Genomic DNA, 22116 nt, shown 5'->3' on the forward strand with positions numbered 1-22116 from the left:
ATAAGTAAGGGTAGAGAGAAAAACAAAGCACAAGTTATTCAATCACTAGTACTAAAATAAATGAGGGAAAAAAATAAGCATACAAGTAACTGAAAATTAAATTTAATACTTATTTGAATTGATCCTTAATTCCAACCACTAATGTTCTGAAAAAATTGAATCCTCTTGAAAATACATTTCATTTTATTAATGCAATTATAATCCAAAGGAACAACATGCCTGCATCGGTTTCAACTGATGTTATTCTCTCAGACAAAACAAGATGTTAAGTATTGAACCAGTCAGGTCTTTGATTTGTGCTTATATAAGTAAAAGTATTTTTTAAACATTCAAGTTAACAACATTTGCTTTAGCATAGTTTTAGTTAATTATATTCTTTTGTTTGGGTATTTGCAGAGGTTACATCATGAAATGAAATACCTACTTGTACGTGAACCATGAACTTCAGTACCCCAAAAAATGTCTTTTTTTAAAAAAAACCATGAAAATTGAATACCATAAACCATGAATATGATGCAATTAAATGGCAAAGTCATAAGACCTAGGTCTTTTCAATGCAAAGCCTCACATCAAATTTTCATGTCTCTGAAAAGCTACAGTGTAAACCTGATGGGTAAATAGTTCCAAGTCAATGTTGGTGGGGTCATAAAATAGTAAATTTACTTGAAAAAGGTGAAAATCAAATATGACCTACTGTATGCCTTCTTCATGTTACATTTAACAATAGGCAAAAATAAATTTGTCACAGACATGAATAGATGTAACCTGACATGATTGGGTGGGGCATGAGGGCTAGCACCATATACCCCATTACAAAGATATGGGAGAATCATAAAAGAAGTTATGAAGTGCTTTGTATAGAATGACCAATAACTTATTATGGAATTTATTTCTGACATAAAAGTCTGAAGAACTGAGAAATAATACTGAAGAAAGGTAGATCTATATTACATTATAAACAACCTGCTTATTATGGGATAAAGGGTTAAAAGATGCATTTGAGCATACTTAATGGATTTCAAAGACTGCCCACCACAGGTTAAGGTACAGCATGGTATTTCAGAAGCAATCCAACTTAGCTGATAATGAGAAAATTGTGTTGTTATTGTTTTGTTGTTTGTCCCTTGAGTTCAAAGATGACCAGGACATAACTGACTGGTTTGTTTTCAGTGAATACATGCCTGGCTCATCAGGTCAATGTATGCTATAAACTGTCAGTGGCACACTTGATAGGAGATGCCTCTTGGATTTGCATGCTCACTAGATGATATGCTGTTTTTCTGAAATTTATGCTCGGAACTGTCAGTGGCACACTTGATAGGAGATGCCTCTTGGATTTGCATCCCCATTAGATGACATGCTGTTTTTCTGAAATTTATGCTGCTCACACTTCTGCACTGCCTCTGCAGTTCTCCTCCATTCAAAGTCTGTAGCTGTACAGATGATACTGCAAGGTAGCACGATCTTCCCAGGTATCAATCTTAAAGTGTTTAAGGGAAGGCTTAAAGGAATATTTGAAACATTTCTTCTGACCACCCCAAGATTGCTTTTCCACCTTCAGTTCGCTGTTGAGGATCCTGTTTTGCAGTTTTTCTTGTGACATCCTTGTGAGCTGTGAGTTGGCCTGCCCATCTCAAATCTGATTTCATCAGTAGAGTGTAGATGCTTGTGTGAGAACCTCAGTTTCTGGGACTTTGTCCTGCACATCTTATCCTCTTCAGTTTCCTCGTGCAGCCTATGTGGAAATAATTTTGGCCTGGGGTCTGTAAACCATCCAGGTTTCGCATGCATTAAGCAGGGAACTGCTCAACCATCACAATGAATTATCCTGGACAACCGATTTTGTTACGATCTACCTAAGGCCACCACAGCCTACTGTGTCAAAGGCTTAAATTGGGTATATGAGTGTCATGAACAGGTTGGAGTCCTGTTCCTGGCATTTCCTGTGGAGTTGACAAGCTGCAAACATAATGTCTGTGGTCCCTTGTCCTTTTGTGAAGCCACACTGACTCTCTTGAAGGAGACCTTGATTGATGTGATGCACAAGATGATACAGTGGAATCTGGCCAAAGATTCTGCCTGCTAATAACAGCAAGATGCACTAATGGTTGTTGCAAGATTGTCTTGCCTTTCAGCCTGAACAACATTCTGATGGATGCATCCTTGTACTCCTCGGGTACAGTTCCCTGAGTCCACATGAGCCTCTGGCTTTGCAAACTTTTGCTGGTATATCATCTGCTTCAGGTGCTTTGCCATTTGCCAGCAGGTGCTTTGCCATTTGCCAGCAGGTGGATTGCTTTCACAGTTTCAGTTAGCTATGGAGGATCAGCAAGTGATATGTTGATTTCCACTTGGGGAAGTCGATCAGTTACATTCTCGGTGATAGATGAGTGTTGGCTGAGGATGATGTTGAAGTGTTCTGTGTTTTGAAGTATCTTTTCTTTGTCAGTGAGCATCATGGCACTGTCAAGAATTGGAAATGTTCTTGATGACTGGCCTGAAGATTGTTTTCAAAGCATCACAGAAGTTCTTCATATCATTCATGTGTGCAGGACTGATTCTCATCTTCCTTACTGCTCATCAATGAGTCCTGCAACTCTGAGTTTGCAATGGACAGTCTGGTTGATGTTTTAGAAGGCTCCTTTTTTCAATAAGTGCTGTCTTCTAAGCAGGTCATCTGTAGCCAATGTTCCTCATTTAGAAGTCTGTGAATGGCATCATCATTCTCATCAAATCAATCTTTGTTTATGTGTGGTGAGGCAGAGGGTTTTGGATGCAGATGACTACACAGAATCTCTGAAGGATGCTGAGTTCTCCATAACATTCTTGGAGTTTGTATCAATTTGATCCAGTTGGCTTCATAGTTCCTCAACAAATACCTATTTCACATTCTCTTGTTTCAATTTGGCAACATAAAGCTTCTGGTGCATTTGTTTGCCTTGTGGTCATTGACTAGGCTGAATTTGGATATTGGGCTTGGTCAGTGCAGCATTCTGCACTTCTCATGCACTTTATCACTCGGACATCCAACTTATATGACATTGATAATGTGGCAATTTGTGATAACAAAATTTGTTTTCAACTCCACTGATGATTTAACAGGAACATTTTTTAACCACAGAATCAATAAGGATCTTTCCAAGGCAAAGGGAACAAATGTATTAAATTTCCACGAGTTCTGATACTGAAAACATAAATTATCATCTAAAAATGGAATATATACACAAGTTGTTTTTCAGCAAGGGAAAACTTGACCTTAGTTGGTTAGGCAAGGTAATAGAAACAAAAAAAATGTTCTCCTGACTTATCTCTCAACCAATCAGCCATCCACAGGAACACAGTTGACAAATCAATCAACCATCCACAGAAACACAGATGACAAATCAATCAACCATCCACAGAAAAATTGTTGACAAATCAATCAGCCATCCACAGAAACACTGTTGATAAATCAATCAACCATCCACAGAAACACAGTTGACAAATCATTCAACTATCCACAGAAACATTGTTGACAAATCAATCAAACATGTACAGAAAAACTGTTGACAAATTAATCAACCATCCTCAGAAACACTGTTGACAAATTAATCAACCACCTACAGAAAAACTGTTGACAAATCAATCAACCATCAAAAGAAACTAACTAACCAAAAGTTATCTTACCAACAAATAAACTTCAAAATATTTGTCTCAATTACACAGAATTAATGACTGCAAAAATGAAAGAATACTAAATTATTTTATGTACGGTATAAAAGTCAAAAGCTTACGAGTAAGTTATACAAGCTAATGTCTCCCTCTAGCTTACTGGCCCTGTGTATAAACTTGACAATGGGAACCTTGGCTGTGGTGATGGGGAACACTCCATACAGACCCTTGTGTGTCTTCAGCCTCTTGCTTATGGTCTCAATGATTTCCACTGCATTTATATCCTGTAAAGTAAGAATAATACTATATACTGTAATATACTCTATACAGTGAAACCTGTCCCAATAGTTACCTTTATATAATGGTCACCCAGTCACAATGAGACCATTCTAATTTCCTCCCAGCAAATGTCCTATATAAGTCATGTACATAATATTAACCTGCTTTCCATAGGTAGTGGTCTGGTGTTTCTTAAGAAATAATAGTTTCTCCCTACTTTAAGTGGTCACTTGAGTGTACAGTGACTGCTCTATACATGCTAATGAAACCTTTGTATGATGAGGAAGACACTGGTTAGATAATGAATAACACATGAATCAATGTGTAAACATTTCCTATTTCATTTGTACTCACCATAGTCCAGTCACACTGTCAATGTAACTCTAAAGTGTTAATACATCAAATTTAAAAGTGAGGTAGATTTTTCTCTAGAGAAAGGATCAGAATTTTTTTAAGTTGGACAGTCACAGCAGAAATGAGGGTCATGTTTCCTATATCACCTGTACTCATTATATTCCATGAACACTGTCAGTATAACTCAAAAGTCTTAATATATTAAATTTGAAACTAAGGTGGGATTATATCACTGGAAAGAAAGGGTTGAAGAAATTTGTGAGTTGGTTGGAAAGGTAAATTTGAAACTGAAGTGGGATTATATCACTGGAGAGAGAAGGTTAAAGAAATTTGTAAGTTGGTTGGAAAGGTAGTTGTACAGTCACAGCAAAATGTGGGTCACCTTGTCTGACAGGTATTTTCTGAAATTTGAATTTTTAAAAAATCAAGTTAATTTACAGGAAGAGATACAATTTCATTCAATTAATAAAATTTGTAAACTTCTGGTTCATGCATTAGTAATAATAGCTATGTTAAGTTTTTTAAATTATATTCATCACTGAATTCTCACATAAACCATCTTGTTTTATCATTGTGAGCTGTGGTACTGATTATTCCAGATATTGTTTTGAAGTGTAAAACACCTATTCTTAAGTCCGATTGTGCAAGCTGGCCAAAGAATGTCCTGTTTTACAATCATATGGAAGCTGTCAACTATTAATGAAATACCTGTTTTGTCATAATGCACAACACAGAACATATGTTATGATTTTATAATATTGGTGAATAGTGCACCAGATTAATAATAATAATAATAATAATAATAATAATAATAATAATAATAATAATATTGGTGCACAACATTTGTTCAAAACCATCTCTGAAATGTGAACCAACACAAATGGGTGGCCAGTATAGACAGGTGTGACAAATTCAGAAATATGAAAACTGTTGTTCACTGAAATGTAGCTGAAGGTAAATCTAAATGTGTCCAAATTTGATACAAACATGGAATATGGCTCAATCATTCTGTGAATTTAATTTTTCAAAGGACATTACCATAAACTATTCAAGCAGCAATCAGACTGGCTGTAATTGGTGTGACACATGCCATGTTTAAAAATGAAAACCATAACCAAACATCGACTATTGCTGTTTCAGAACAGATTTTTTCTGATTTTTAATCTTAGAGACAACAAACTTGCAAGCCACTTACAAAAATGTTACATGAATGGGATATGGTTTAAAGTATAACATAATAACAAGAGGCCCAAATCAGCTTGAAACAACTCATCGGCATGACATCTGCCTAATAACCATTTGCTGGAGCAGTTGGCCAACGTCTGGGTCTGCCAGATGCTATCTGTATAAATTTTTATTCTTATGTAAACTGCATATCTTAAGAAAACAATTCTTTAACAGTTCTCTACATTCTGCATCTTCATTAACAATTAATGGCAATTTGCATCATTTCTCATACTGAAGTCCTCTTTGCAGATCTCAGAACAAATAGCACACAATGAATATCATTATTATTATTATTACATGTGTTTTTTATATTAGTGTTATTCTGTTATCAACAGATTTAGTTTAGTGCACTATTCAACAATATCATTTAATACATGTATATTCTGTTCTTCACAAAGTTATGATGCACACAAGAGTACTGTATCCTGCTCACTTTAATCCATCCTAAAATTTAAACATCACTTTAATCCATCCTGGCATGAGGCAAGGCTGCTTGCTGTCGCCATTTCTCTTCCTTCTTGCTATCAAGTGGATTATGAAGATGTACACCAATGGGCAGAAAAATGGGATCCAGTGAACATTGTGGAGTCAACTTGAGGACCTGGACCTTGCCGATGACCTAGCGCTCTTGTCCCAGTCAGCAGCAAATGCAGGACAAGACCAACATATTGGCAGCCACATCAGCACAGGTTAGCCTCAACATCGACAAAGACAAGACCAAGATCCTCAAGATCAATTATGTCAGTAGCAACTCAGTCACACTGCATGGAAGTCCTGTGGAAGAGGTGGAGTCCTTCATGCAAATAGGCAGCATTATCAACCAGCAGGGTGGCACAGACGCAGACGTCAAGGAAAGGATCGGAAAAGTGAGAACAGCTTTCATACAGCTCAAGAACATCTGGAGCACCTAAGAAATTTAATTGACCACCAAGATCAGACTGTTCAACTCCAACGTTAAGTCAGTCCTACTGTATGGAGCAGAGACTTGGAGAACCACCAAGTTGACCGTAAAGAGAGTTCAGACCTTCATCAACAGCTGCCTAAGAAGAATTATCCAGATCCGCTGGCCAGACACCATCAGCAACACCAACCTGTGGCAGAGAACCTCTCCTCCCAGCTTCCGGTAGAGGATGAGATAAAGAAGAGAAGGTGGGGCTGGATAGGTTACACCCTAGGTAAGCCGCCAACCAACATTACCAGACAGGCATTGAGGTGGAACCCTCAAGGCATGTGGAGAAGGAGATGACCAAAAAACACCTGGCGACAAGACCTTGAGGCGGACATCACCAAGACAGGTCACATCTGGAATCAGCTTGAGGGGATGGCAAAGGACAGAAACCTTTGGCGATCTTTTTTGGGTGGCCTATAACCAGGCAGGGGTGATGGGCAAAACTGATCTTAATCCATCCTAAAATTTAAACAATCACCAACTCATTATAAAAAAATCGAGTTTCATGAAGGGACTGACTCTCTACTAGCCAAAGAGAATTTCAGGAATTTGAGGTAGGACCATTTTTTCATTCTACTTGCTGAGTGCTGAAACCATCACTGATACTCTTCAGCAATAACAGAATTCTCAAGAGCTAGCTGATGTGGGTGTCAGACTGGCACCCTTTAATAACAATATTATTGACAACCATCAAGACATCATAAGAAGTCTTCTTTTAGAAACCCCATGCTGATACGACTTTCTGTTTTCAAGAAGTAAAAATAACAAGATTTGTAAGATGGCTGCTATGGTGGCCATATTGGTTATCAGATAAGCACAATTTCTCCATAAGACTCATAGTACAAATTCAGCTTCTATATACAATGAAATCCATGGAAAAGCCAGGATTTTAAAAATTCAATAACTTTAAAATTCTAAGTGCACATGACCAAGCATATATTTTTTAGCATGTTTTTGATGCAAGCTTCAGTGTGGAGAATACCACATGTCTTGCAGCATTTTATTTTACCTACATGTGTTTTCAAATTCTGCACCCAAAGAATCACATGCTGTAGTGAGTGTTCCAAGGTCAAGTCTGTAAAAGGACTGATATTCCATAAATTTGTTCAAGCTACAAACAGGACAAGCTCTTAAAAGCTTCTTTTAACTAAAATTTTACTTTTCATTGTCAACCAATCATGGACAGCAAAAGCCATATATGCTCTATTTTATCTCCATCTATTTCTACACTGGTACTCATTTTTCCATATAATAAGTACCATTAATCCTATATATAGGACAACTAGACATCATATTAGGTCTTGTGGTTAAAGCACAATATCTAGAAGTAGTCCTAAAAAGATTTTCAAGATCGCCATTGTGAGGGCCATAATAAAAGTCAGACTGGCACCATATTCATTTATGAGCAACTAGATGCCCTAAGCCTTTCATTGAAAACGCCATACTGATATGACCATTCATTCAATATTTCCGCATGAAAACATATCAAAAGATGACTTCTGCTATAGAATATTTTGCCCACCTTTGACCACTGTTGCCATTTTATGTTATATAATTACTGTGGTAAAGTGAAAGTTTTAATATTTTTTTCTATACTTTCAATAATATTTCACCATCATTTTTATATATTGATATAAAAATTTGCAAACATGGGTATAAAATAAATATTCTGAACTTTGTACACCGGCTTCACCCAATATATTCTTGCTGGAGAGGTAATTTCATCTTTATTCTATGTCCAGTTTTCAAAATAAAAATTCTGGAGCTGCCATTAGAAAATTAGGGCTGCCAGTCAGCCCCAATTAATATCATCCTTGGGAGAAGTAGTCATGTAAAAGATTTTCAAGATGACCACTGTGTTGATGATATTGGATGTCCATGTGGCAACATTTTCATTTAGGACTAAATAGACCATGGGATAAATGTACATGTCAAGTTTCATGGCAATCTTCCAAGTAGTTTAAGAGGTGTAGCACTAATGAACTTGTACCAACAGACAGATGACTGACAATGGACAACAAATCATACTATAAGATCTCCTAATCTATGACCAGTAGAGTTAAAAATCACTGATTTTTGTTCTGTGCATCATGACAAAACACTTGTTTCACTACTGACTGCTTACATATGACTGTGATACAAACGACTGTCTCTTTACTCAACGATCTTGTACAATTAGATTTAGACACAGCTGTTAGCATTTCAAAGAATATCTGGATTCCCAAGATGCTCAATTAAGATCATAAGAAAGTCGACATGTGAAGATTTGCCTCCCCTTACAGGTTTTGTTAACAATGAATGTCTTGTGACCCTAATGAAATGGAATGCAACTTGTATCTCTTCTCAAAAGATTAACTTTGTTCATTAGAAATAGCTTTAATTGACAGCGAAAATATGATAAATGAACTACCCTGGAGTCAAACTGAATGTAACTGCGGTACAGCTGGTACAAGCAATATCAGACATTTTTACACACTCATTTACATCTGACTTCATCTAAATGGCATCCATATAGCAATCATTGTTGATGTGTTTCAATGACTGCTTAACACAGTGAGAAGCCATTATTTGATTATGAAAAAAGTGGCCATTGACCATGGAAAGCAGGTGACCATAGGAACAGGTTTGACTATCAATGAAGTTTTTGTACACTTGACCTTCAACCCCCTCGAGATCCTCATGCAGATGTTTACTACATGAGCAAGATTACTAGAACATTTTTGTGAATTTCCACCAGGTAGAAAGAGACCAAGCAGTTCAGGTAGAAAGAGGCCAAGCAGTTCAGGTAGAAAGAGACATAACATACAGAAGCATCGGCACACTTCAAAAGTTTCCCATGTCCCAAAACTTACAGTACATGAAAAGTTACCATGATTTTGAGTTCCAAACATTTACTAAGCATTAAAACATAATTTTTGAAATAATTAAGGGTGTACCAGCCCTTATTAGTGCCCCAAGACTTATATTCATTACAGTAGACCAACAAACAAATTGTTGAAATATCCCAAAACTTATTGATAAAATATATGTAGGAATATAGAGTACCTTTGCTGATTTGTCCTTGAACGTTGCACAAATATCAATGTCACTTTGTCTAAATCCAAATCCATTGTATGTGGAGCCAAACAGCATGAAACGTAAATCTGCAATCAAAATACTTTAAACTTTACTTACTGCTAGTTACTTTAAATGAATTAGCCACTCAAACTTAATATAAAATGTTAATCATTCTTGTTAAATAATATGAATGGATAGAAGATACTTGTTGGTTTGGTTTGGTGTTTTAAGGTACAGCAACAACACAAATGTTATTAAGTACCAAAACAATTGGAATAAAATGTGTTGCCTGCGAAAACACTTAGGTAGCCATGCCAGGCTGATAGGATTTGAACTTGCATCCTTCTGGTTTTAAAGTCTAGCATGTTAACCACTTAGTCACCTAAACTAACATATTTCAGTTTCATCCAGGAAAGGAAATTGTTTCTGTAAATCATGTTTCTTGAAGAATACTTACCTGATCACATCAGAATATAAGCTTTGCTACTTCAAAAATCCAGCAGTTCCTGAGAGACAAAAACCAAATTGTCTTTCACATCATAATACCATATATGCCTGATGACCATACAAACCCAAGAAAAAATGTTTATTCATTACCTCCCCTTATCCCACTAGGTGGCACTAGTTTAATCTGAGCAATTTATCAATGAGGATGCTCACATTTGTGGGTTGGTGTGCAAGGGTTTACTAATAATATGTTTTGGGTAATAAATTCTTGGAGAAAAATAAAGGACATAAAAATATGATTTTTCCTTCAAATAGATGCACTGATCACATTAATGTCATGGCTACAGGTAAAAGGATACAATGCATGAGAATCTGACCTCAATCATTGGCCGCCTTCAAGGAAAGAATTTTTGACTTCCCAAAATGAAGGATAAACTGTCTCCTAATAGGATGCAAGCATAACTGATTGTCATCTGATTAATGACCACACACTCAGATAAGGATATAGGTCAATTTTCCCTTACTGAGCAAAGAAAACAAATCTTTGGTGACTCCATCAAATGCACTAAATCCATGCAAGTGAGAATGTTGTGGTGACTTCAAGAGGGTCTGGTGCCCATCTGGACATCTGCCATTTGACCCAATAGACCATCTGAGAGATAAAAAACTTCAGAAAGTTGACTGTGCATGCCAGCCAATTGATTCTATTATATCTCAGATCAAAACATTGCATTTGATCATAAGGATCAATGAGAGTGCTGTAGTTTCATGAGTAGGAATCAGTTTCATCAGGCATATCTGGTATTAGGACAGGAACTTTCATCAGGCATATCTGGTATTATGACAGAAACTTTCATTAGGCATATCTGGTATTATGACAGAAATTTTCATCAGGCATATCTGGTATTATGACAGGAACTTTCATCAGGCATATCTGGTATTATGACAGAAACGTTCAGCAGGCATATCTGGTATTATGACAGGAACTTTCAACAGGCATATCTGGTATTATGACAGAAACGTTCATCAGGCATATCTCGTATTATGACAGGAACTTTCATCAGGCATATCTGGTATTATGACAGGAACTTTCATCAGGCATATCTGGTATTATGACAGGAACTTTCATCAGGCATATCTGGTATTATGACAGGAACTTTCATCAGGCATATCTGGTATCATGACCAATGCAGCCAGCATTACCCACTTCAGCCATAAGTCCAGGGTTTGTGGGTTATATATCCTCTCTTCCCACCTTAATGGGAGATAACTGTTGTTTTGGATTTAATGCCATTTATCAGTGCAAGAAAGTCTATACATCGCAGACAGTATAACTGGTGGAGAAAGAACCTGGGAAAACCCTGGTAAGAACCACTGACCCACTGGAAGTTACAGTCAAACTTTCTCATATGCACACATTGGCTAAGCCTGAGACTTGAACCCATATGCACAGAGGTAAGATAGCTGTGATCGGTATAAGCATGCACTTTAGACCACTCTGTCACCCTGGGTCCCAATGGGGAAGAAAAAGATGTTTCTGGGACCCATGGCTCTTCTCCATGTATTTTAAATAAAGATTGAGAGCATGGACCAGGTTTAGCATAGCTGCCACTTTTGAATGGTTGACTGAGGAAACAGCTTGGATGACCACCTTCTGATTACCCCCAGACAGATGGTAACTGATTCTATGCCATCAAACTTGGCTGAATGATTAAAACCACAGAACCAACCAATCTGATCTGGATAGTTTGGGGTCCATTGAAAGGGTGTGCAACTCACTTAGCCTGCATGCTGAGGCTAACTAAATCAGGAAGCATGTCTTGTAAGAGTGCAGCTTCAAAGAGGTTCGGCTAAGGGTTTAAATGTCTCAAGAGTTTAGCCATGTCAAAAGCACTTGAAAAATTCCATTTTGGAAACAAAGTGAGTGATTTAGACCCATTCTGGTCCAAGTTGGCAATTTAGTCTGACAGAACCTTGTCATGACTTATATTCATCCCATCATGATGTATGAATGTATCCAAAATCATAGAGTGATATCCACTAATAGTAACTGGAGCTAACTTTTTCCGCATGAAAAACCTGAGAAAAAAGATTGAAGTATTCAAGGGGACCTCATAATTATCTATGTACCAGTCCCTGAATACTCACCACTTCTCTACATAGACTTTCAAAGTGCCTACTTGCTTGCGAGATTCTCACCTGATTAGAAGGTTGGAGCCCTTTCTATGCAAGGCTCTCCTAACTTTAGCTATGCAGGAAGATGCAGCTTGTCTTAGCAGAGATGAAACATCTGAGAGCAGAGTTGTTGGAACAGGTTGAATTTTTGACTGGATTTTCCTGGAGATGTCTATTACTATTGTGATCAGATCATTCAACAATGACTTACGGCATCTGAGTTGGACTACTGGAACACATTTTCAAGTTTAGTTCCTGATTTTCCTGTAAAGGTTTTCTCACCACGAATGAAAGGCATTCATTCTAGCCTTCATTCTCAAAGGTTCATATAAAGTAATTTCTCTCCTGTGGGCTCAGTCATTGATTTTCTTGCCAGTAACAGTGGATCTATGTTAACTGTCTCAAGATCCAGATGTGTTGTTCTAGGAAAATGGATGCCACTGAGCAAGCAATGCAATCTGCAGAGGCAACCAAGAAGAATTGAATCTGCAACTGCATTTAGTAAACTGTGGAGAAACTCCCCAATAAAATGACTCCCTGTTTGAGAGTGACTTTGAGTGTTAAACAAAATTCATGCAATTCATATTTGATCGAGATGAACAGGATTGAGATGGGTCAGAAATTCCATACCTGCATTTACAAAATGACGAGAGGGGATCTTATCTGACTTTTCCCAATTCACTAGAAAGCCCTGGTACCATGTGTGTTTAAAAGTATGTTGTCCAGGTACACTTCAGTCACTGTCTATAAGGTTATTTCCAATTCACTAGAAAGCCCTGGTACCATGTGTGTTTAAAAGTATGTTGTCCAGGTACACTTCAGTCACTGTCTACAAGGTTATGAACAAGGAGATAGTGCAATGGAATATTTTTGTAAGTTTCCATAGGTTTAGATTTAATTCCAAAGATAGAGAAAGAAATTAGTACACTGCTCTTTGGAATGAAAATAGATGGAACTTGTGTGAAGATAGATGGATCAGGACATGAGAGATTTAAGATTGAGGCTGATCATGAACTTGTCCTTTTTTATGGAAAGGCTTATTGATAATGACACTTCCATCTTGAACTTTGGTGCTAATATGAATTTCTTAAGCAATCTGAGGTCCACTAATAGCCTGAGATGCACATTAAAATCCTAACGAAAGTTCAGCTTGCAATCTCCACTGCGGTTTTGAAGAGAAGCAACAAAATTTCCTCTGTTAAAATCTCCTCCTTTATGGGATCTGTTGGAATCTGTGTCATTAACAGGGAACAGCTTTGAAAAAGAGTGGGATGGATAAATGAAATTTGAAACTCCTCCAAAACTATATGGATCACTCTTTCATTGTTCTCAAAATAGGATGATTTAAGTACGACTGAAATGGAACAGTCTGGCACTGACTGGTAGATGCTCCAATGGGCAGTAATGATGAGTGTTTGGCAGTTGTTGGGCAGAATGGGGACAGAGAAACTTTGTGTCCTTTCTCTCTTATCAAATTGCCTTTTGGGCTGATATGTCTGCTGCCAAATCATGTTGCTGCTGAGTTTACTGTGTTGAGATGGATACTGTACTCCATCCCTCTGCCCTGAGCTTCTCTCCTTTGTAGCAGAGATTTTTGGGGGAAAAAGATAGAGGAGTAGGTCAGAAGAGCTGAAGGGACACTTCTTGTGGTGCCCTCTTTCCTATATCCTCTACATGATCCAAAACAACACAATGGAACAGATGAGCAATGATCATAAAGCCAAAAATATGATGTGACTTCTACAAATATTAACACTGTATCATATTAAGGCTTGATGAAGCTGTAAGATAAGAATATTTGCAACATAGTGGTGAGTTGCCTTATTAATCACTTTGGCTATACAGACTGTCAATTCCCACACACGCTCATTTCCCACTTTTTCACAGAGGCAATAAATCACCAAAGATGATAAGTTCAGCATTGATGATATCGCCACCAGATTCTGCACCAGTTTCAAAGCTGAATACTTGCAACTGATTTCAGAAAACAGTGGATTCAAAATGTGTATTATTGGAACTGCTGTGATGCATGTATGTCCTGGAAAAGAAATCATAACGATTCCTCAGGTCATTGATCTTGTCAGAGAGATGGCTGGAAATCTCATAAATTTTCGCTGACAGCTGAATAAGCTTAAATTTATTACTTTCTGCCTCATCTTCAACATCTACTGAAGCACTGACTTTGTAGTTGTGGCTTCTATTTTCCAAAGGTTACCAATCCTTTGCAGACAAATGAAACATAAACATTCACCACACATGCAGCTGGATGATTTGAAATCAAAAAGATTTAAATGAGGTCATGTGGGATCTTACTGCAGCAAAAATTGAATTTACTGCCACCAAACAGAAAAGGAGTTAGTGGGTAAGAGTTTTTTCCCTTTGCCAATAGGGTATATCAACAAAAAAGATGAAATTTTGTCATCTTTCTGGAAATATTCCCTTTGCCAATAGGGTATATCAACATAAAAGATGAAATTTTGTCATCTTTCTGGAAATATTCCCTTTGCCAATAGGGTATATCAACAGAAAAGATGAAATTTTGTCATCTTTCTGGAACTGCTGGATTCACAGGGTAGTGAAGTTTGTATTCCAATGTTAATGTGATCAGGCAACATATTGAAAGAAGAAATGATAATATGACTGCATAATCATTTAAACTGCTGTGCCCTGTCTTCAGTTTGAAAAAATGCTCCAGTGGCCTAGTGGTTAGAGCATCCACCTCGGATGCGGAAGGTCGTGGGTTTGATCCCCGGCTGAGTCATACCAAAGACTTACAAAAATGGTACTAACAGCTGCCTCGCTTGGTGCTCAGCGTTAAGAGGTTAGTGTTATGACTGGTCAGCCTGGTGTCAGGATAATGTGACTGGGTGGGACATCTTGCTACATGTCTGCAGCATGATGCCCCAGTGCTAGACATATAAACTGCCATTGTAGCGATATGACTGAGAATGTGATGTGATGTGATTTTGATTTTTAACGTAGCTTTAACAATTTTTCAGTCATATCGCTACGATGTCTGCAATGTGGCAGTTTATAGTGATGTCTAGCACTGGGGCATCATGCCGCAGACATGTAGCATGATGTCCCACCCAGTCACATTATCCTGACACCAGGCCGACCAGTCCTAACACTAACCTCTTAATGCTGAACACCAAGCGAGGCAGCTGTTAGTACCATTTTTTAAGTCTCTGGTATGACTCGGCCGGGGATCGAACCCACGACCTCCCGCATCCGAGGCGGACGCTCTAACCGATATGACTGAGAAATTGTTAAAGCTACATACAAAATCCAAATCACACACACACACACTCAGTTTGAAAAATATCATCAACATGGGAGGGACTGGACCCTGTTGACAATGACAATAAGAGTGATGTGCAACATACACTCCAGTCACTTCCTTGAATTACATGGCAAACACAAGTCAAAAAGTATTATGACATATGGCCATAACGTTATTCGAATAGATATGACCTTGCTATGAGAAACACATTCTAATAACATAAAACTTTAATTGGCTCTTTTGGTTTAGGAGTTAAAGAGCAGACATGAAAACAGAATTGGTGACATCCAGCTTCTTTTTCTTTGACCATGAAGCAAAAATTATGACAGCTATATATCACTCCATCATTTCAGCATGCCCAAATAACTATCCATCATTTCAGCATGCCCAAATAACTTGCAAACCTGCTTGTAATGTGTAGGCAAGTGTGGATCCATTTTTTTTCTTAAAGAAAATGTCAAAAGTAGGCTTCAATTTCCTTGACATTATGTAGCAGTGTTTAAAGCCACACCAGCACAATTGTGGCTGTACAGTGACAACTAGAGGTACAGTTTGAAAAATGTAATAATGAAATGCATACAATTTTGGATGATTAACCTTCCAAATAAATGTAAACATGAAGTACAAAATAAAATATAAAACATACAGATGTCAAAATACTGTAAAATATATATACATGTAAAATAAAACGGCTACTACATTCAAAATGGAAAATGGAAGTTCAATATATTGATCGCTTCATCATGAGAAATGGCAGTCAGAATGTAAAACTTTAAAATCATCATCAAGATAGTCATAAATTTAACAAGAAATCGAATATTTTGTTAAGATTTTCAATACCAAAAATATTTTTTCAATAAGGTAACATAATATACAATGAAACTATTAATAAATGAAAATGTTGGTAATACCTACTGGCAGCAACAATGTATGAAATAAAAACGAATAAATAAGTAAAATTTGCATTTTAATTTACCTATAAATTGCTGATCTTATGTAGTTTTCATAAATGGGATATGCAATCATCTACTGAAACATGAACAGAGTCAGAATCCTATCAATGCCTGATTTAACCTAATTAAAATGCCTACTCAATGGCATTAATGACTTTATTTTGACAACTGAAGACAAGATAAATGATTGTATGACATGACTTGATGTCAGAAGCTAATTAACTGTCTCCAGCAACTTAAAGTAAATGAAAGGTTCTGACATCCCAGTAATACCTAGGTACAGACTAGGTATTATTTCTTTTTAAAATTATACGCTGTTGATAAGTCATATACTTTTGCCTTTGATTGCATATTTCTGTAATTTCTCTTCGTTTCAATCCATATTATTTTAAATTTAAAAAATCTTGTAGGCAAGTGTTCTGGGACCAGGAAATATGCTGTGTTAATTAGTACAAAAACATGAGGCTTTAGTTCATTTGTTTGCTTATGATGGATACATGAATTATAATACTGAAATGAAAAGTAAAACTTTATTTTGATGTATGAATATGTGAGTACTGCATGTCAACCAGATTTATATTCACAGTCTGTCATCAATTTATTAATTGTAACTGACCTAAAACCTAGCATCCATTTATACTAAAATCCTTTACCTAATATTTGAGCTGGTAATAAAAGATTTCATGTATCAATGAAATATGCTAAACTATCACTGGCCCCCCACCAATGCCTTGGTCAATGTTAACCAAAATTTATGTCCCTTGCTATCTTAAACCACGGTGTATACTGCGGTTGATATGGAAGGACCATAATGATTTCAAATTTTTATGATGAGGTAATTGACCTAAAATCTAGCATCCATTTATACTAAAATCCTTTACCCTAATATTTGTACTGGAAAAAGAAGATTCATGTAAAAATTAAAGTTGCTAAACTAGCACTGCCCCACCCCTCATATCCCCCCACACTGTGTCAATGTTAACCAAAATGTATGTCCCTTGCTATCTTAAATCAGTGTGTATACTGCAGTTGATGTGGAATGACCCTAATGACTGCAAGCTTTTATGGGAGAGGTGCATTTATCTTTGATCTCATAAACTGTTCAAATCATACACTAAAGTGCAAACAATGATAGAATGAATAGCCAAAACAAAAAAAATAAAGAAAACGAAATTACCCTACTCGTTACTAAATGGCAGAAAAGAGTATAAAAAAAGGAAAACAAAAAAGGTTATTACCGTGTACTCATGCCACAAAAGTTGCTGTGCACAAAGTTTCCCAATAAAGAATCTTACATATGTAGCAAAAGCAATATCAAATGTGTTCCTGCATTTTTGAATAGAATATTTTAAAACTTAGTTTCTTCTCAAAACCAAACCCACTTTGGACTATTATATTACTAACAGACCATGTTTTAATTGGGATATTTAAAAGCATGTGAGCTGTGTTACCCTTTACTTGGTAGTCAAGACAACATTTACTCCTCCTGTCATAAGGCCATCAATGGTCACTCTTTTGCAATTATTGGGTTACAGTGACCTTCATTAGCTCTTCTGGCTAATGGCCATGAGAACTGCAAGCATGTTCACACTGTCAACATTTAATATTTTCAACTTTATGTACAGAACAGTTATCCAGCTATCCAGCCTGTATCTGCAGCAAACTTGGCAGACATGTTCCACTGGACATCCTCTATTACAAATGTGCCATGACTTCCCTAGAACCTGTGCAACTTCAATAGCAATCAAGTAAAAACCTACTTCCAGTATCTCTCCAGACCAGCTGAACCAAACTGAATCAAATTTGACAGAAATATCCTTTTAAGATAAACATCCTCTATCAAAATTGTGTCTTGGTTTGCTTCTCAAATAATGATGCAGATTTCATATCAACCTGGTGGAAAACTTAATTTTGACTCATTCTCCAAAACTGCGAAGGGCTGTTCAATTAAAACATACATGGGACCCAGGCAAGGCACTTTTCAAGTGGGATACTCATCCATATATGCAATTTAGAATTTTCTTTTCATTTTTAATACAAACTCTGTGAAATTTTTTTAAAAACTGCCTTCCCTGGGTACCATGTATGTTTAAATCGAATGGCCCTAATACAATCAAGAGAATTTCAATAAAATTTGGCAAAAATGCTCATTTGGATACTTAGAAAAATAAACCTATTAAAGACTATCCTACAGGGTAGCTGAACACATCTGAATAAAATATTTGGCAGTAATGTAATTTGGACTATCCTCTATTAAATGTGGGTCTCCAAGCAAATGGTATAATTTCTAAAACAATGAAGAGGAACAGTAGAAATGTTTCTTTGGACATCCTCTAACAAAATTGTGTCCAGGGTGGCTTCCCTAGCAACTGTGTGACATGAAGGAATTCAACCCTAATCAAAAATACTAAAGTTTATATCTAATTCAAACAGATTCTTTGGATTAAACGATATTTTCCCATAAATGTTCCAACTGAACTAACATCCATCTCACTGCAAGATCTGTTAAATACACTGTCGAAAATCTAAATTTTTGGCATCTCAATTTTGTCTATCAACGACTGCATTACTTAGAATGCTAAAATCTGTGCAACTCTAAACAAGTGTATTATTTCAAGATACATCTTAGGACTCAATACTCAGTAACAGTTTTGGAGTTGATGCAATATGTCTGATGCTACATACATTTAACTTTTTACTATAATCACCCAGGATCTTCCATAGCATAACATTTAGTTTGGAAGGAAAAAAGAAATCCGTATGGGCCTCTTCTTTTCATGTTTGTGTAGTACTGCTATATTATATTTACATTCTTAAAGTTAGAATTTGGAAATTAAGATACCTTGAAAATAAATTCTATAGCAAATCTTTAATAACATACAAACAGTGTCCACCTTTTGGATTTCAACAAGTATAGACAGGATTCACGTGAGAATTAATGAAAATGGAGACTTGCAGTATTTTTCCATAATATATATGCTAATAATTCAATCTGTGTTGTTTATAAAAGTGACTCAATCAGTGAGAGTACTGTTAATTTTGATTATACCTGGAAAACACTCCAAGAGAAATTGTTCCAAGTCAGCTCTTATCATTTCCCTCATTTGAATTTCATCTGGAGAAAGCTGGAAGTCCACTGCAATTGGAAAAAGAACAGGTTCACTGATACACATGACCTTAGCATTAAAGAATGTACAAATTTGGAATGTGGATGATTGTTACAGAATTCCTCTCAGTAGGATGTTTCCACCCTGAGTAGGGAATTTTCTCCTCAAAGTAGAGGATTTTCTATCAAGTTACTGAACTATAAATACATGCATTTTGTTCAACTGTTACTCAATTAGAGCCAATGAAATTAGAGTTCTCCTTGTACAACATGTATACACCTACTGACCACTGCACCCCAATCAGACTCAAAAGAGTTCTAAAACGTATAAACAATGCAAGAATTACTTCATGTGGCAATATAACATACAAATATACCTACAAAATTTCACTTTTTGTGTCAAGTCATTTTTGTGCAACCATGCTAAACAAACTGTTCTCACAAAAAACATTCAAAGTCCAAATGATTAAAAAATTCAACAAGCACTATCATATGACAGTATAACTCACCTATACACCAATGATAAACCAGTAACATTTGATAAAGATTGAATTGTTCCACTTTCTATTGAAATCCTGGCTTCTTAAGCAACTATTTTGTAAACTTTTTATAATGTTGTTGTTGCTGTAGTAGGGTTTAATGCTATTTTTCAGCACAAGATAGGCTATACATGGCGGCCAGTATTAAGGGTGGAGGAAGAACCTGGGAAAATCCCAGAAAGAACCACTGACCCACAAGAAGCTACTGGTAAGCTTTCTCACATAACCACATTGGTCAAACCTGAGACTTGAACCCAAGCAAACAAGTGAGATGGCGATGATCCATAACGGTGACCACTTTAGATCACTTGGACACTTGGGGCCCCCAAACCTTTTAAAATAATAAAGGTTTAGCACAATAATGGAGATCTAATGTTCTGCTGACCTAGGTAATTCCCAATCCACCTTTTTTTTTGCTAGCCTATTACATAAAGCACTGCATTCTGAGTTTGGGAAAGCTACTGTCAGCAAAGATATTTTCTGAATTACATTCCTCCCTTTCAGCACTGTGAAAGCTGTAACATGATTGGTGACTCTAAATACTGAAAAACATGTCTTCATATCAGTGCATGTGAAATTCACTTATTCATAAGCTGATATAATAGAATCAATGCTGGGGTTTGGTCTGAGATAAAGAAATCCCAGTCAAGGTGTTATATTATTTGTCTTCCCACACAGCTAAGCCAAATGGGGAGACAAATAATATAACCCCATGACTAGAATTTCCTTGTCTTGGTACAAACACAGACATTATTTTTCTCACCCAATTTTGCCCAACTAAATTAAACTAACCCTGCACTTTTGCAATTTAGTTAGCATATTCAAAACACAGTATTCATTATTGCTTCTCTTCCTATATAAAAGGTCATCTAGTTTTGTACTCTTTTATGAAAATCTGTAATTGTTATCTTTTATACTGATAACTTTTAACTTTCATTAGTTCTAATTCAGAAAATATTCCTCTTATGCAATGGTACAATCAAGTATTGTGCACTACAACAACTCCATCAGACCCAGCAGTAAACAATGGTTTCATCTTTTTAAAAGGAATTATTAGTGTGGTGACACCATGGCTGAGATGATCAGACTGAGATAACCAGACAGACAGGAAAAGTAAGGTTAGCAAAACAGGTAGATTTCTCTGTTGTATGGGTGAGAAATGATTTTCAACAAACTGGATTATCAGGCATTTTGTATTGGAATTTCAACTAAAAGCAGATGCTTGCAGATGGTATAATATATCGACAAATTATTCTTTAATTGGGGATTTACCGGATTACCTGGTTAATAAACATATATATCCAGGTACCTGCTAAGTAAATAGTGCACAAGAACAGGGTCTCAACTTCAAGTGAAGACAATGAAACAACAAATATAGGTCAGGGTGAACTAGTTTTGAAATGATGGTTCTATATATTCCATATTATATGGTACCAAATTACTGTTACTTCTCTGGTGGTGTAGCAATTTATAATTATTTGTCAGGTGGTATCAGGGCTTTCTTTATCGTTTTCTTTCTTTATTACTTTTGCACACACCCCCACCAATTTGGCAACTTGCCCTCGAATTTTAAATTTAATGGAAGGCCCTGGGTATCATACCAATTTACTATTATTTATCAGGTGGTGTAGCATCAATTTAATATTAATTGTCTGGTGTTGTTGTACCAATTTACTATTAATTGTCTGGTGTTGTAGTACCAATTTACTTTTATTTATCAGGTGGTGTAGCATCAATTTACTATTAATTGTCAGGTGGTGTAGTACCAATTTACTATTAATTGTCTGGTGTTGTAGTACCAATTTACTATTATTTATCAGGTGGTGTAGCATCAATTTACTATTAATTGTCTGGTGTTGTAGTACCAATTTACTATTAATTGTCTGGTGTTGTAGTACCAATTTACTATTATTTATCAGATGGTGTAGCATCAATTTACTATTAATTGTCAGGTGGTGTAGTACCAATTTACTATTAATTGTCTGGTGTTGTAGTACCAATTTAATATCATTTATCAGGTGTTGTAGTACCAATTTACTAGGGGCCCCGAGAGGCCGAGTGGTCTAAAGCGCTCTTCATTACGGATCACTGCCATC

General features: G+C 36.4%; 1 protein-coding gene across 1 annotated transcript in view; it reads right to left on the reverse strand.

Moving 5' to 3' along the window:
- Window positions 1-22116, reverse strand: part of LOC149806423 (terminal uridylyltransferase 7-like) — a 129052-nt gene that overhangs the window by 56008 nt on the left and 50928 nt on the right. The window contains exons 14-16 of the mRNA XM_089953079.1: window positions 19425-19511; window positions 9506-9603; window positions 3774-3935 (exon numbers count right to left, since the gene is read on the reverse strand). Of these exons, the coding sequence (XP_089809205.1) occupies window positions 3774-3935; window positions 9506-9603; window positions 19425-19511 (347 nt within the window). The remainder of the gene's footprint in view (window positions 1-3773; window positions 3936-9505; window positions 9604-19424; window positions 19512-22116) is intronic.

This window comes from Sinohyriopsis cumingii, chromosome 1 (assembly GCF_028554795.1).
Source record: "Sinohyriopsis cumingii isolate HCF-2022 chromosome 1, ASM2855479v2, whole genome shotgun sequence".
NCBI lineage: Eukaryota > Metazoa > Mollusca > Bivalvia > Unionida > Unionidae > Sinohyriopsis > Sinohyriopsis cumingii.